Below are 16,286 nucleotides of genomic sequence, written 5' to 3' on the forward strand. Positions count from 1 at the left end.
GGGATCTTTTCTAGCAACATATCATCCAAAGAGAGATTTATATATTGCACTTTTTTTTTTCTTTAGACTTGACTGTTGTCGTAATGATGCTGATGTTTCCATGAGTAATAATGTTAAATGATTAATTGTAGTGCCACACTTGTCAATGCGATATAAGGCTGGGAATGGTGCTATATCAGGCTCAGCTGGAATACCAGAAATGAACTTTCTTTAGCTGAGGAATGTGTACTTAAATTACACCGGTCCGCATATCTTCTATTATGTCTCTCTCTTTTTTTTTTTTTTTTTTTTTAAAGGAGCAACAGAAGTAATTTTCCGTGGAAACTTGAATTTACCAAAGCCATTGTGTAACAGTTCTTTCATAGTGGCATTAGAGGAAACGTTTGATTTTTTCCTGCAGAAGCCCCTCCCCCTTTTTTTTTAGTAGCCTCGAGATAGGGGAAGAGAGTGGAACCAGTATCCCCTATTTCATGAATTCTGGTTTTTCCTTGGCCTCTCCCGCTATATTAAGTGTGCGTTTGAAAAGTAATGAAAATTATAAATTATTTTACTATTCAGCTTATTTTTGTTACTGTTCATGGGTCTTATTACACTTTTTGGTACAATTCATGGATTTCACTGTACTATTGCAATTAATTTTTACCTTTATTTATAGTATTTTTAGTAATAAGTTTTCAGTTTTAGCAAAATAAGCGGTATCCAAACAAACTCTCTGTTTGGATCCTGCTTATTGCTAAAAACTGAATACACTATAACAAAATAATTTTTAAATGTGTGAATAGTATCGTGAGACCCAATTTTAAAGTTAATTTTATTAAAATCCATACGGTCCTATAAACAATGCATAGGACCCACACAAAATCACTGGACGCAGTTTACAAAATCATTTCAGCTCTATCCGCACTTACACTAAAGAGAGTTGAGCTTTTGCACTGGCTTTTCAGTTTTCACAAAGTAGTCTCTCTACCTTCAAAAGAGAATGCCTAAACTGAACCCGCGTGAAAGATGAATGCAATAATGAAACTTTTGGCTTTAAGATGCCTGTCATTGGACAAATATTTCTTCTTTTGGAGTTAAAGCAAGGATGCTTTACTGATTTTGTCTCAACCAAAAGTCTTATTTATTAAGTATTATTATTATTATTATTAAAAATTTTAAATCTCTTCTTTTGATATTGCTAGTCTTTCAACTTCAACTTTTTAAATGCAAAGGGTTTTAAAAATGAAAATTGAAACTGGGGTTGAGTTTTCTGCTATTGGTTTGACTCTATCTCTCTTGTTTAGTATGCCAAAAAGAGTAATAGTTCCATATATTTTTTTTGTCAAAAATTAGAAGTACATTATCTTCTCATCTCATTTCATTACCGGTCTTCTGATTCCTGTGACATAAAAGTTCAACAAAGGGGAAAAAATATCCATAACTTTATTGGAAAGTTGATACTAGACAGTAAGTGGATAGTGGGGAAAGCTATTTTGGGCGAAGAGAGGAGAGGACTATATCTTGGAGGGAGCTATCTATCTGCATTGCAGCTCTGAACTCTTCGAAAGTTACTTTTCCGTCGCTATTGGCATCCATCCGATCAAATATCTCATCCAATTTCCCAGGTTCGGTGATTTTCGCTGGAAGGCATTCATCAGGCAAAGCCTGCTCAACAGAACCAACAGATCATGATCCAATATTAAAGCAGATAGAAACACAAGCTAGAAAGTGAAAAATAGAAAGTGAAAAAAGTTAAGTGGCATTACTCTAAGCATGGATGCTACTTCTTCCTTTGTAATGCATCCAGACCTGTCTGTATCATACATCTGTTGGCGAAGCAAAGAAAGAGGGATCATTAACTCAGTTTTATGCCTCGGCTCTTTTTCATCTAGATTATATGAAACCAATCTGTTTAAGCATTAATAAATGCGTTTCAATTAGCCCTCTCTTCCTCTATCATAGAAATGTTTTATGTTGCTCCTACTAACAAAGAAAACATAGCAAGATGAAGAAAATTTAGATTATATGTTTGGTTTTATCATTGAAACAATGAAGTGTACCTGGAAGCAGAGACGGAGAGCATCATCGCCTCGTAATTTCTTGAGGCTGGAAAACCCACAAAATATCTCTCGCATGTCAACTGTTCCATCACGATTGTTGTCAAATAGGTCAAAGATGCGGGGTGCTAGAGGGAGTAACGACGACATTTTCATTGCTTTCAGCACCTCCTTGAATTCAGACAGAGTGGCATTGTCACCTTTTGCACATCTGCAGTATGTCAATGATGTTACTCTTCACCAGAATCTTAAAAAACTGGTTTTAGGATAAGTTGAGCTCATGCAATTTATTCTGAGTCAAGAATTATTGGTTTAACATAGAAGTTGTTTGTTCTTTTATTTTTTTGTATTTGCCTTACGTTGGTCAAGAATTATTACTCTTCACCTTTTGCACATATTTGTCATGGAATTTGTACATATTGGTTTAAATTTAATACAGTAATGGTATTAATATGAAGTTTATCAGCAATTGTTTGCCAATGTGACCATTTTTTTTTTCTGCACTGACCTGTAATTTGCAACATCAATCAATTGCTGGCAAAAAGCCAAGGTATAAGTTGGATTTGCATACTCACAATTTACTAAAATGTACCCTCAGATTCTCAATTTCATCCTGTGTAAGATCATGGGACCCTAGTAAAGATTTGAGCTTTTTAGTCCTTAAGAAAATTGTGCTGGTCCACACGCTAGCAATGGCTGCAGCACAGAGTTTGCGCCGGGCATTAAAGCCCTGCAGTCGTGAAACAATCTCAGCATCCATTTGATCCTGCTTGGCTGAATCACCAATGACCCACAGATGATCCAGAAGCTGTTTTCCAGACATATATCACATTAGTAATTTTTTTTTTTTGGGAGAAATATCACATTAGTATTTGTATGCACTAAATTTCATTATTAACAAACAAATTAACAGTATTTCAACAAATCTCTTGGTGCTTGTTTGAATAGAATTATAATTATTAAAAAGCAAATGAATATTGAATAGTATTTCAACAATCTCTTGGTGCTTGTTTGAATAGAACTATAAACCATGGAGACAACGTAGAAAAAATTGCTGCCAGTTGTTTATAAAAATAAAAAATAAAAAAATTGCTGCCAGTTAATTAAGGAGTTCAACCATAATGACTCATTGCTATTAAAGTAGTTTTAGTTTTCAGAATTAATTATTATTATTTTTTTTTGGTATGTTCTTTATGCGCAAACCGAAACGTTTGTGCACCAGATGTGTAACTAGAGTCTACCAAATGAATTTTTTTTTTATCCAAAAAAAATAAAAAAAATAAAAGCAAAGAAAGTTGTATGTAGACCCAAGGAAATGATTGACGAAATTAGCTCAACCGATAATTATACTCTAATGACAACAGTTTTGTTTCACCAAGAGTCTTATAGCTGCACCTCCTAACGTTTTCAACTTAGATTCATGACTCATATTCCTTTTCCTTTACTATAGAATTATTAATAAATAAAAATATGAAAAAAAAAGAAAAAAGAAAAGAAGCATTGTTTATGGAAAGTGAGGAATATTGTTATTTTGAATAAGGGTAAAACATACAATATTTTAGGTGAAGCATATTAAGTTCTCCAATTAAATTTAAACACATGATTGTTTTGAATTTACTTATTCTTAAAAAGATAATATTATTTTATCTTATTGGTTAATGTAGTCAAGTATTTGAATTCAACTTAATGTATTGGATATAGCCATATAGGGTAGAAATGTTGATCTCTCATTGGCCCAAAAAAGAAAACTAGAAAAAAAAGAAAAAAAAAAAAGAACCCCAGTCATACAGTTGGAATTTATAAGACTATGTATTCCCTTAATGATGTAACAATGATGCAATAGTTATTACATAAACCTTATAAACTAATATGTCAACTTTTGCTAAGAGACTTGTATCTCAACGGCACCTTTTGGTATTTTCAATGAGGTTGTTCAAGGTTCAAATTCTTCTTCCCTAATTATAACTATCAAATTTATTCTAGAAAAAAAGGTAAACTTTAAACACAAAATAGAAAAAATATTTTAAAGTTTATTTATTACGTTGTTGATGTGATATCAATCAAATTATCACTACTCATGTTATAAGCTTTTTGCAATATAAGTGAGTGATGTTGCGGAAGCCTGAAGAAAAGCACACATAATACTCTCTTGATGGAACAAAAACTAAACTATTAGTTTCTGGTAGTAAACCTCGAATCCACGAGGGGTTTTCCTTAATCCACAAGGAGACAAAACTGGAATCCACCAGAAGAAAATTTGACAAAACGTCTGTGTTTATTGATAATGGTCTAATTTGCCTTCTGAAGGCTACAAAACATATAAATACTGAAATAAATGTTTAAAAACCCTAATTCACACTAATTACACGATTAGGTGACAAAATACTGAAATTTACCAAAAATGGCAAAATTGAGTTAAATGCAGAATCATAAACTACTGACCTTAAAAGTCGTCCCAAAACAGATGGAGCCTTATTTTGACTTTTAAACTAAAAATTATTAAGCAAAAACAAATATTACTATAAATAGCAAAAACACTATTATCGAGGCCTTAATGAAGGAATTCGTCTAAATTTTGGCGACATTCATGATAGCTCATGAATCTGGATTAGAACGCCATTTTCCTTCAACCTGCCAAATTTTATACAATTTCGATACTATTACCCCGATGGCCCCTACTGGCACACCGCTTTGATCTTGCGTTGTGACTTCCTACGCCCTTACTGCTCCAGGAAGGCATGTGCTGTTTGTTCTACATCAGTCCCCCCCACTTGAAAAAAACTCGACCTCGAGTTTCCACTATCTGATTCATCAGGAGGATGATAATCATACAAGTCAGCAACATTGAAGGTAGAAGAAATGCTCATGTCTGGAGGAAGAGCAACCACATAAACATTGTTGTTGATCTTCTTAGTAATATGAAATGGTCCATACTTCTTGTCCTTCAATTTGTTGTAGGTACCAACAGGAAATCTCTCATTTCTAAGATAGACCAGCACTTTTGAGGATCTTCTCATGCCTCTTCTAACAGCAGCTTCCTTGTACTTGGTATTTGTAGCTTCAAGTTTCTGCCTCACCTCCTTTTGCATGGCCTGAATATGGTCAGTCATATTCTCTGTTGCTTGACTCACTCCTGGAAGCTTAGGTAAAGGTATCAAGTCCAAAGCGTGTTTTAGGGGCACGCAGTAGACGATAGCAAATGGAGACTTACTAGTGCTTCTATTGATTAAGCTATTGTACACAAACTCTGTTTGGGACAATGCAAGATCCCATTGCTTGGGCTTTTCACCTAAGATACATCAGATCAGATTCCCCAAAGTAGGATTAACCACTTTTGTCCGACCATCAGTTTGTGGATGACTGGTGCTGCTGTAATTCAAGAAAGTGTCAAAACGCTTCCACAAAGTCCGCCAGAAGTGACTAATGAACATGGTATCCCGGTCAGAGGTGATGGACTTTGGCACTCCATGCAAACGCATAACTTCTTTAAAGAACAGATTAGCCATTCGAGTAGCATCTGAAGTCTTCTTGCATGCTATGAAATGGGATATCTTCAAGTACCTATCAACCACAACAAAAACAGAATCCATACCTCCTGGGTTCGAGGAAGACCTAGTATAAAGTCCATAGACAAATCCTTCCATGGTGCTTGTGGAACTGGTAAAAGCATGCATAAACTAGTATTTTGAGATTGACCCTTAGCAGTTTGGCAGATTGGGCGCTTCCTCACATGATTGCCAACATCCCTCTTGAGTTATGGCCAATAATACCTCTCTTCCACCAGTGCTATAGTCTTATCTCTGCTTATATGCCCACCCAAACCTCCACCATGCAGCTCCCTAATAATTTGCTCTCTTAATAAACTTTTAGGGATGCATAATTGGTTACCTTGAAAGAGGAAACCATCCTGGATGTACATACTATTGACAACAGTATGAGTTTGTTGACACTTACCCCAAATATCACCAAAATCCTCATCATTCTCCTACAGCTCCTTGAGGCAATCAAACCCTACAACTTCAGTATGTAGGGTGGTCAACAAAGATGCTCGCCTACTGAGTGTGTCAAACTCCTTATTAGTGACACCAGGCTTGTGCTTCAATGTGAAATGGAAGCGTTGAATATAAGCTACCAACCGAGCATGCATCCTGTTAATGCTAACTTGACTGTTGATGTGCTTCAATGCCTGATGATCTGTATATAATACAAACTCCCTTTGAATCAGGTGGTGCTCCCAATGCTTAAGAGTCCGTACTACATCAAAGAACTCTAACTTATAGGCCAACCATTTACTTCAAGTTTCACAAACTTTCTCACTAAAGAATGTTACTGGGCTGTTGTCTTGTGAAAGAACAGCGCCTATCTCGACCATAGATGCATCACACTCAACCTGAAACACCTTATCGAAGTTAGGCAATGCCAAAACCGGGGCTGTGCTTAACTTTTCCTTGATCAAGGCAAAGCTTTGTCCTGCGTCCTTTCCCCATGAGAACCTCCCCTTCTTCAGACACTCAATGATAGGGGCTACTGTGCTACTGAAATCTTGAACAAACCTCCGATAGAAGGTTGCTAGCCCATGGAAGCTTCGCACATCTCTCACTGTCTTTGGGGTTGGCCATTCTCTGACTGCACGGACCTTGTCCTTATCAACATGAATCCTATCAGCACTGACCACATACCCTAAGAACAGCAACTTATCAGTCAAGAAGCAACACTTCTTCAAGTTGATATACAACTCATTGGCCTACAACACTGCCAATACTTCTCGCACATGATTATAGTAGGTGACTTCTGTCTTACTGTAAATCAGGATATTGTCAAAATAAACTATCACAAACTTTCCAATAAATGGTTTCAATACCTGACTCATAAGTCTCATGAAAGTGCTGGGAGCATTGTACAATCTGAAAGGCATTACCATCCACACATACAACCCTTCATTTGTCTTAAAAGCTGTCTTCCACTCATCTCCAGGTCGGATCCGAATCTAGTGATACCCACTCTTAAGATCCAACTTGGTGTAACACTTGGACTCACTCAGCATATCAAACATGTCATCTAGTCGGGGAATAGGAAATCGATACCTGACTATGATCTTGTTGATGGCTCGACTATCCACACATATAAGCCAACTCCCATCCTTCTTTGGTGTTAACAATGCCGGTACTGCACATGGACTCATACTCTCCCTGATTTGCCCCTTGCTCAGAAGCTCATCCACCTGCCCTTGTAGAATTTTACCCTCTGGAGGATTCATCTTGTAACGTGGCAGAGTTGGTAGACTAGCTCAGGAGCTAAATTAATGCAATGCTGGATGTCGCGCATTGGTGGAAAACCTGCAGGCAGCTTTTTTGGAAAAAGCTCTTCAAACTCCTTGATCAATGGTTGAATTTCCTTAGGTATCTCAGTAACCTTCTTTGGCTCACCATCCTTCACCATTATAGCATATACCTGTTTTAACTCCTTACACTTCCTGTCAAACTCATCTTCATTGTTCACTATGAGGAGTGTTGGCTTCTCCTCCACTTTAGAAGTTTTGGGAAAACTACCTTCCTTAATAGGATCAAGGACAATTTTTCTGCCATTCTTAAAAAAACACATACACATTATCCTTACACCTATGAGTAGCATCTACATCATACTACCAAAGTCTACCCAGTATTAAATGACATGCATCCATTTCAACAACATCATAAACTACTTCATCTACATAACATTTACCCATAAAAAAAGTAACATGACATTGTTGAGTAACAAAAGTTTCCGTACCTTTCTTGATCCAACCTATCTTGTACGGAGAGGGATGCTTTTCTATTTTTAGTCCCGGCTTGGTAACCAAACTCTTCGATGCAATGTTCTTTACACTGCCATTGTCAATGATCAAATCACAGACCCTCTTACTAATGGTGCATCGTGCTCGGAAGATCTCATTCCACTGATCACCGTATTCCACCCTTGGTGTGAGCAACAACCTTTGAATCACCAAAGACTGTCCTAATGGCACACCTTCCTCATCCTCTTGGACCTCATTGGGATCATAGGCATACGGATCAACATCATTATACACCTCTTCACCGTCTTGTTCACATTCTACCTTGCCCTCTTCTGCCATCACCAGATTCACTGCGGTTCGCTTAGGGCAAGTACTAGATTGATGTCCTAGTTCTCCGTACTTGTAGCACTTATTCCCAGTTGGCCTAGCATAGGGGTTGACGTTTGCTATCTGCTGGGTTGCGGAACCTATTGCCACTATGGATTGGTTGGCACCACTATTTTCCTAACCACGAGTTGTGATCGTGGTGTAAACATGGGTTGTTTACCTTTGTTGATAGTGGAACTAGAGGACTTCGAATTGTAGTTGGAAAACTTCGAACCTGCCCTGAGATGTTGATATTCTATTTTCTTGGATAGGGTTACAACCTCATTCAAAGTATATATGGTTTGTAAGGATACCTGATCCTGGATGGAAACTCGTAACCCGTGTACAAATCTGGATATCCGTTGATCTTTAGTTTCCTCCAAATCATTGCGATTCACCAACCTGTCAAACTCCTCCATGTACTTATTAACTGTCCAAGTACCCTGCCTGCAATTCTGGTACTGTCTGAACAACTCCTGCTAGTAATCTAGTGGTCAGAACCAATTTTCCATTAATCTTTTCATTTTCCTCCATGATCGTATTGGAAGTTTTTGTTCACGGGTACAGTTTAATTGAACGTGATCCCACCAGGCAGATGCTCCCCCCTTCAATTTGTAGGCCAATAAACTCACTTATTTGTCATCTGCTGTACCTATATAATCGAAAAACTTTTCCCTAACCCAATCCAGATACTCTTTAATGGAGACATTACCATTAAAGGATGGTAACTCTGCTTTCATCTGATAGTCTCTTTGCTCCTAATAATCTCGGCCATTATCCCTCGTGGGACCACGATGATTTCCAAGGACTTTCTCTGCATAATCCTCGTCTTCACTGTCTTCTTCGTTGTAATCTTGCTACCTGTTCCGGTTTGGACCACGATAGGGAGGGCCACGCACTTGGTTATCACATCGCTCTTTATCATTGCAATTAGGGTATCGGTTAAGCAAGGTGGCAAGCGCTTCTTGAATCTGTTCTAGAGTTTGCTGGGTTGAATCACGAAATTGTTGATTTTCATCACGAAAATCAAGGAACTCAACCTTAGTGAGGACTGGGTTGTTGACGTCGTCATCGCCGTCATTATTGTGGTGGTCATCGTCTCGCCAGTTAGCCATTAGACTAGGGTAGGTCAAGGCTCTAATACCAAGTGATATCACAGAAGCTTGAAGAAAAGCACACACAATGCTCTCTTGATGGAACAGAAACTACACTGTTAGTTTCTAGTAGTAAATCTCGAATCCACGAGGGGTTTCCCTGAATTCACAAGGAGATAAAACTAGAATCCACTAGAAGAAAATTTGACAAAACGTCTGTGTTTTCTGACGGCTACAAAATATATAAATACTAAGATAAACATCTAAAAACCCTAATTCGCACTAATTACACGATCAGGTGACAAAATACTGAAATTTACCAAAAATGGCAAAATTGAGTTAAATGCAGAATCATAAACTATTGATCTTAAGGGTTGTCCCAAAATAGATGAGACCTTATTTTGACTTTTAAATTAAAAGTTATTAAGGAAAAAAAAAAATTACTATAAATAGCAAAAACACTGTTATCGAGGCCTTAATGAAGGAATTCGCCTAAATTTTGGTCACATTCATATTTATGATTCTGGATCAGAACGCCGTTTCCCTTTAACCTACCAAATTTTATGCAATTCCTGACACTGTTACCCCGATGGCCCTTACTGGCATCCCCCTTTGATCTTGCGTTGTGACTTCCTGCGCCCCTGCTACTTTAGGAAGGCATGTGTTGTTTGTTTTATATCAATGAGAGTAGTTTTAACCTTTTCTTCCCTAATCTTTTTGACGTTTAACAAAGTGCTATGTTTCGTTTATTCTCTTTCCTAAGTATGAAATCAATCTAATTCACAATTATTTTGACTCATTTTGAAAATCACCAGCCTATTTATTACTTAAATCTAGGAAGAGAGCAAAATACCTCTTCAGCACTAGGTCTTCTATGAGGATCAACTGTCAGGAGACTGGAAATCAGTTGCTTTACTGATGAAGAAATATTCTTCCAAGTCTTCTCATAAAAACTGAACTCACCCTGCAGACAAAAACATTTTATCTTGGAACTAACTAGGCAAACAAGATAAAAACTGAATTTTAAAGAAATTGAAATAAAGTATCATTTTGTCATGTAGAATTTTGAATGAAAACAACTTACAGCCAAAATTATTTGTTGCTTTTGCCGATTCGACTGAGCAATGAACGGTGGATACCTAAAATAATACAAAATAATGTTTAAAATCCCTCAAATTTATAGAATTTGAAATCCTGATATACCTACATCTCTCGTGACAAATATGTACCACTGAAACCATAGTCATTATACCATCATTCTTCTCTTCTTCTTCTTCTTCTTCTTTTTATTTTTATTTTTTTAATTTTATTTATTTATTTTATATATAGATGTCAAAGACACTAATTAGTTTTTGGTGTAGACAATATTCGAATTTCAAATCTTTAATTTGTCGACAAGAAACTTCACCAATTAAATTAATTAGAACCTATCGTTAAAGTGTTATATTAAGCTAATTATTGTAGAAGACGAATACATCTACTCTAAGACTACCTACATTAAATCTAATGGGTTCCTTGTGTTGCCCATATGATACGATCATACATAAAAGGAATATTATAATTTAACAATAGTATCACTTTTCATTTAGGAAAATATTTGTTTTACACACATTTACACACATAAAAATTGAATTGAAATTGTGATTCTTCCTTGTGTTGCCCATATGACACGATCATACATAAAAGGAATATTATAATTTAACAATAGTATCACTTTTCATTTAGGAAAATATTTGTTTTACACACATTTACACACATAAAAATTGAACTAAAATTGTGATTCATGATTTCAATTTTCATTCACACAAACATTTACACACATGAAAATTGAACTGAAATCGTGATTCACGATTTCACTTTTTTGAAATCATGTGTTCAATTTTCATGTGCGTTAATGTCTGTGCAACAAGTAAACATTACTCTTTAATTTTTGTCTGACAATTGAAAGATTTGTATCAATTACCGTACAATTTTTTAAAAGGAGATATCTAGGAAAACCAGAAAGCAACATACGTACGTACCCAGAGAGTACGATATACAAGATGACACCCAAAGACCACATATCACTTTTAGAAGTAACTGATCCCTGAGAAAGTGCCTCTGGTGAGACATAATCTATAGAACCAAACAATCCAACAACTGGGTCAGTGAATTCCTCCACAGAACTAAGTCCAAAATCCATGATCTTCAAAGAAGAATCCTGACTTTTGTTCAAAAAGAGACAGTTTTCTGGCTTCAAGTCTCTATGGACAATGTTGGCTCTATGAAGAGCCTTTAACCCTTGTGCAATCTGTCGAACCACAGCTGCAGCTCCAGCTTCGTTGTACCTTTCTTGTGCTACAATTCGATCAAACAGTTCTCCACCTGAACAAAGCTCAAGCACAAGATGAACCCCATCCTGATCCTCATACACATCATATAGATTAATCACGTTTGGATGAGGGGACACGTTTTCCACTATTTTTCTCATAACCAAGATCTCATTTTTGATTAACACATCCGATACTGGAACTTGTTTCCATGTTGGGAATAATCCCAAGGAAACTATGCTTTTGTGAGCACCACGATTCTGTGATGATGGAGTTGAAGAAGGGCTAAACCTTTTCAGGGTCTTGATAGCTACATGGATATTTTCACCGCTTGATGACTTCTTTATACCCCTTCTTACAACTGAGAATCCTCCTCTACCTAAAATATCTGAAACCTCGTACTCATCTGAGAGTCTTATTGTTTCCTGTACCATGGTTACTCCAAAAGTTTCTCCAAAACCTGGTAAGAGCCAAGAGAGAGAATGGAATCTTGAAAACTGATGAGAGAACTTAGTTGTTGGGATTAAAAGGAATATTGGAGGAGGAGGACAAGTAGGTTCAATGATAAGAAAGAGCAAGTTGAATCGCAGATTGGCCAATGAACTGTTTCTGCATTAGTTTGTAGCATAAAATATGAAGGGAATTTGGATGGAAACTAGAGAATAAAGTATTAGGGTAGGAGCTGCAGAAGAAGGGACAAAGACATAGTCAACTAACGTTGTGTTATTAGTTTAAAATTTCCTCCATAAATTGCATGAACTCTCTCTCTCTCTCTAAAATTATTGAGTAGTTATGAATTAGTAAATCACAGCTGGCTACTTCACCTAGCATTTCATTTCATTTGAGATTTACAAATACTTGCCTGAGATTAGCCCAAATGATAGAATTTTGTTAATTGTTAATAGCTTTAGGCCTTTGGCCATAATTTTTTATTATTATTGGAGTAATATTCCTTTTATCTAGTTTCACTAGTGGCACCATTTTTATTATACAGGTATCATAATATGTCGTATTTGTGAAGAAAAAAAATTCTGAAAAATAGTGTGTCTCTAAACTTTTTGAAAGCGAGTAATAATGTCTCATAAATAATAACAATACCGATATAATCTAATTATTATTTTTATTTGTAATCTATGCATGCATTGAAGAATGGACAAAGACACAGCGTTGTATTATTAGTTTCCATATGTAGTTTTTCCAAGAGCTAGTAGCTCCTTTAACACCTTCTTATGTTGTCATTGAAAACATCTAAAGTTCAAATCTCCATGCCCTCATTATTGTAACTATCGAAATGAAAAAAAAAAAAATTCCCATCCTTGATTTAAGTAAAATTGGCTCCATAAGTTGCATGGACTCTCTCTCTCTCTCTCTCTCTCTAACATAACTTGTTATGATTTGAGCAATATTACATTGACCTAGGTCATTATTGACACCATTTTTATTATGTATTAATAACAATAAGTCATGTTAATAATTGTAAAAAAATATATTAAAAAAAAGTGAAAAGATATTATGTCCTTAAATTTATTGAATGCGAGAGATAATGTACCAAAAATATTAAAAAATATTGATATAATCTAATTATTTTTACATTTGTAATTTACTAATTTACACAAACATTTAAGACATTGTCCTCCATTCAATTATTTTATAGCAGGAAGTACTAATCAAGAAAGAGGTATGTGGTTAATCCAATCCAATCTAATATAGACAATGTTGATGGCCTTTAGTTTTTGGATGATTTTGTGTGACCCAAGCCCAAGGGAATTCAGCAAACCAAACTATAGGCAAAGGGTAGTTTGGTCCTAGTCCTTTGAGGCCCTCTGAGAGCCAAGTCTTCACCACATGAGGGGCCCACTGATCGAGATCCCAAGCCTTTCACCACAAGTGAAGCTCAACAAAGCTCTAAATCCTCACTAAATTTAGGGCCCAATGAAAGTCCAAGTCTTCCTAGAACTCTCTCTCTCTCTCTCTCTCTCTCATGACCAAGACTTTGAAATATGACTTATGGACACCTCGCTCTAACAATAGAATAAAAAATTTCACTTTGCTCGCATGAGATAGGGAAGCTTTTGCTCAAATTAAGCACAACACGACTTCATACTAAGAAGTAAGAATAACTTTCCAGAAGAAACCCTAGGGCCTTGATTTTATAAAAGGAGACCCTTCACACCCTTGAGAGATCACCTTTTGGTAGGGAAAGCATTTTGATAAAAAAAAGATAAGGACATAATTGGCCCTATCATATCCTTCATTCTCATAATGTAACTACAAATTTCCATAATAAAGTTTACTGCTAGGATGGCGTTTGAGCCTTTGGGCTTTGACGCTTTCAAGGGTTGACTAGTTGGTAGAATTACTTTGGTTGGACAATCCAAGTTCCTTTTTTTCAAATTCCTCAACTTTAAAATTTTATTTCCTAGTATTAAAATTTAAAACCAATAGTACAATCATATCTATATATAATGACAATTTTATATATTAAATGAACAGTATGTGATTGACCAAGTAATTACCCTCATCCAAGAGAGCCAACCTGGACGAGGATGTAGCGTCATGAAAATAGCCATTTAATGCCCTGATGGTTACATATCAATAAGGATAAAGACTGAATTGAAGTAGACCTGAGACGTTACCTAAACAGCCTTTAAACCACCATTTAAGAAGAGCAATGGCTACTAAGGAAAGCTTATATATAGGACCTACCAAATCCAAGATAAGGTACATACACTCTAATCATTTTTACCCTCATTACAAAGTTCTCTTTATCCCTTGAGCTCTATTTGCTGACTTTATCATCAGAGACTCCGTGGCTGGCACCACACCGATGACCACCCTAGGAGGATTCCTTTTCTTTCTTATTAGCCTCACAGGAACTTGGACGAGCTTGCGTTGATCCATTTGGACGAACCCATCTACTGACGATTTTAGCATTATTAGTTTGGTGTCGTCTGTGGGGATGATAAATTCAGACATTTGTTTGAAATCGTAGTCCCATTTGGTTTCGACTTTAAGATGGAATCCAATACTCCACAAGATTCAGAGGCATTACCGTTACAAATTCAGACACCTACAGCTGGTGTAGAAGAACTCACCAGGCAAAACTAGGAGATGAGATTGCAGCTACAACAGGAGGAAAATTGTTCACCCACGAGGATTGGGACTAACAGGAATGACGATGGAGATAGCCACGGAAAAGATGACTACTGATGACCAAACACTTTCGACGTAGCAAATTTGGACCTCTTTAGATAAATGAGGATAGAGATGGATGAGCTAAGGAACTCAATGAGGGAAAAGACGGATCGAAATCTAGAAGAGATGGTCAGAAGGACAAACTCTCCCTTCACCATGAAAGTCTTGGAGTGTCCTATGCCCACGAAGTTTCGTCTTCCACAGTTCGAGTCGTTTAATGGTCTGAAGGACCTGCTGGACCATATTACTACCTTCAAGATGACTCTAAGTCTATAGCCACCCCCAAACGAGATCCTATGCCGCTCCTCTCCTACCACCCTCAAAGGAGCAACATGAGTCTGGTTTAGTAATCTAGAAACATCATCCATTGACAAATTTGAACAATTAGACAAGTCCTTTATGCGCCATTTCGTCGGTGGACTACGCCTGAAAAGACCTGTAGACCATTTGCTCACCATCAGGCAAGGAGAAAATGAGACCTTAAGATCATATGTAAAGCGTTTAACTTGAGAAGTCCTGGAAGTTGATGAAGCAGACGATAAGGTGCAGTTAACCACTTTCAAAGCTGGGCTAAAATCCAAAGAGTTCGTGGTTGCTCTCGCAAAAAGTCCCCCTCAGATGATGGCAGAAATGTTGTTGAAAGCTCAGAAGTACATGAACACAAAAGATGCCCTAGCTGCAATAGGGGAGGAGAACAAGCCTAAAGAAAGGGAGGGTGTTGGAGAAGATTGGAGGGGGTATAAGAGAGAAAGGGGAGATCGTCAGAACTCGGACGGGAACAAGTGGAGAGACGATAAAGTGTCTCAGATGGTAAAATTTACCTTTCTAGTCATACCCGTTGATAAAATTTTGATGTAGATTAAGGATGATCATTATCTTAAGTGGAAAAAACTGTTGCACTCCTCACCCAATGTGCGTGATAAGAGAAAATATTGCCTCTTCTACAAAGACCACAGCCATTACACTGAAGATTGCAGAGACCTGAAGGAGCAGATAGAGAAACTCATTCGGAAAGGAAAGCTACATAAATTTGTGAAAAAGAGGGAATCTAGCTGACCTAGAGATGATAATAGGGAGAAGCATGAGACTGTTCCTAGGGACGAGGATAATTCGTTTAATCATCCACAAAGTGCAATAGGAGAGATAAAGACGATCACAGGGGGACCATCCACGGGTGGATCTTTAAGTCCCCCAAGTAGTCACAGCAAAGGTAGGTAAACAGTGTCCACAGAATACCACCCCTGAAGTAGAGAAGAAAAGTAGATATAGACATCCTATTTTTAGAAGAAGATGTTAGAGGTGTAAAGCAACCGCATGAAGACCCCTTGGTTATCATGCTTATGATAGAAGGATTCAACACCAGACGGATTCAACACCAAACAGATTCTCATAGATAATGGCAGCCCTACAGACATTATCTATCTTTTAGCTTTTCAGCAGCTAAAGGTAGATCCCAAGAGATTGCGGCCCTTTGAATCTCCCCTCGTCAGTTTCAATGGAGACCAAGTATATC

At 37.0% G+C, this 16,286-nt stretch overlaps 1 protein-coding gene across 1 annotated transcript; it reads right to left on the minus strand.

Moving 5' to 3' along the window:
• Window positions 1-1,311: 1,311 nt before the first annotated feature.
• On the minus strand, window positions 1,312-12,012 carry LOC115983566 (calcium and calcium/calmodulin-dependent serine/threonine-protein kinase-like). Its single transcript, XM_031106277.1, has 7 exons — window positions 11,291-12,012; window positions 10,354-10,408; window positions 10,123-10,233; window positions 2,612-2,844; window positions 2,040-2,247; window positions 1,746-1,805; window positions 1,312-1,644 (listed from the first exon to the last, which is right to left on the minus strand). Exons 1-7 carry the CDS (start codon window positions 12,010-12,012, stop codon window positions 1,468-1,470), a joined length of 1,566 nt encoding a protein of 521 aa, XP_030962137.1. The 3' UTR covers window positions 1,312-1,467.
• Between the last annotated feature and the right edge of the window lie 4,274 nt (window positions 12,013-16,286).

This window comes from Quercus lobata, chromosome 4, assembly GCF_001633185.2.
Source record: "Quercus lobata isolate SW786 chromosome 4, ValleyOak3.0 Primary Assembly, whole genome shotgun sequence".
Lineage (NCBI taxonomy): Eukaryota > Viridiplantae > Streptophyta > Magnoliopsida > Fagales > Fagaceae > Quercus > Quercus lobata.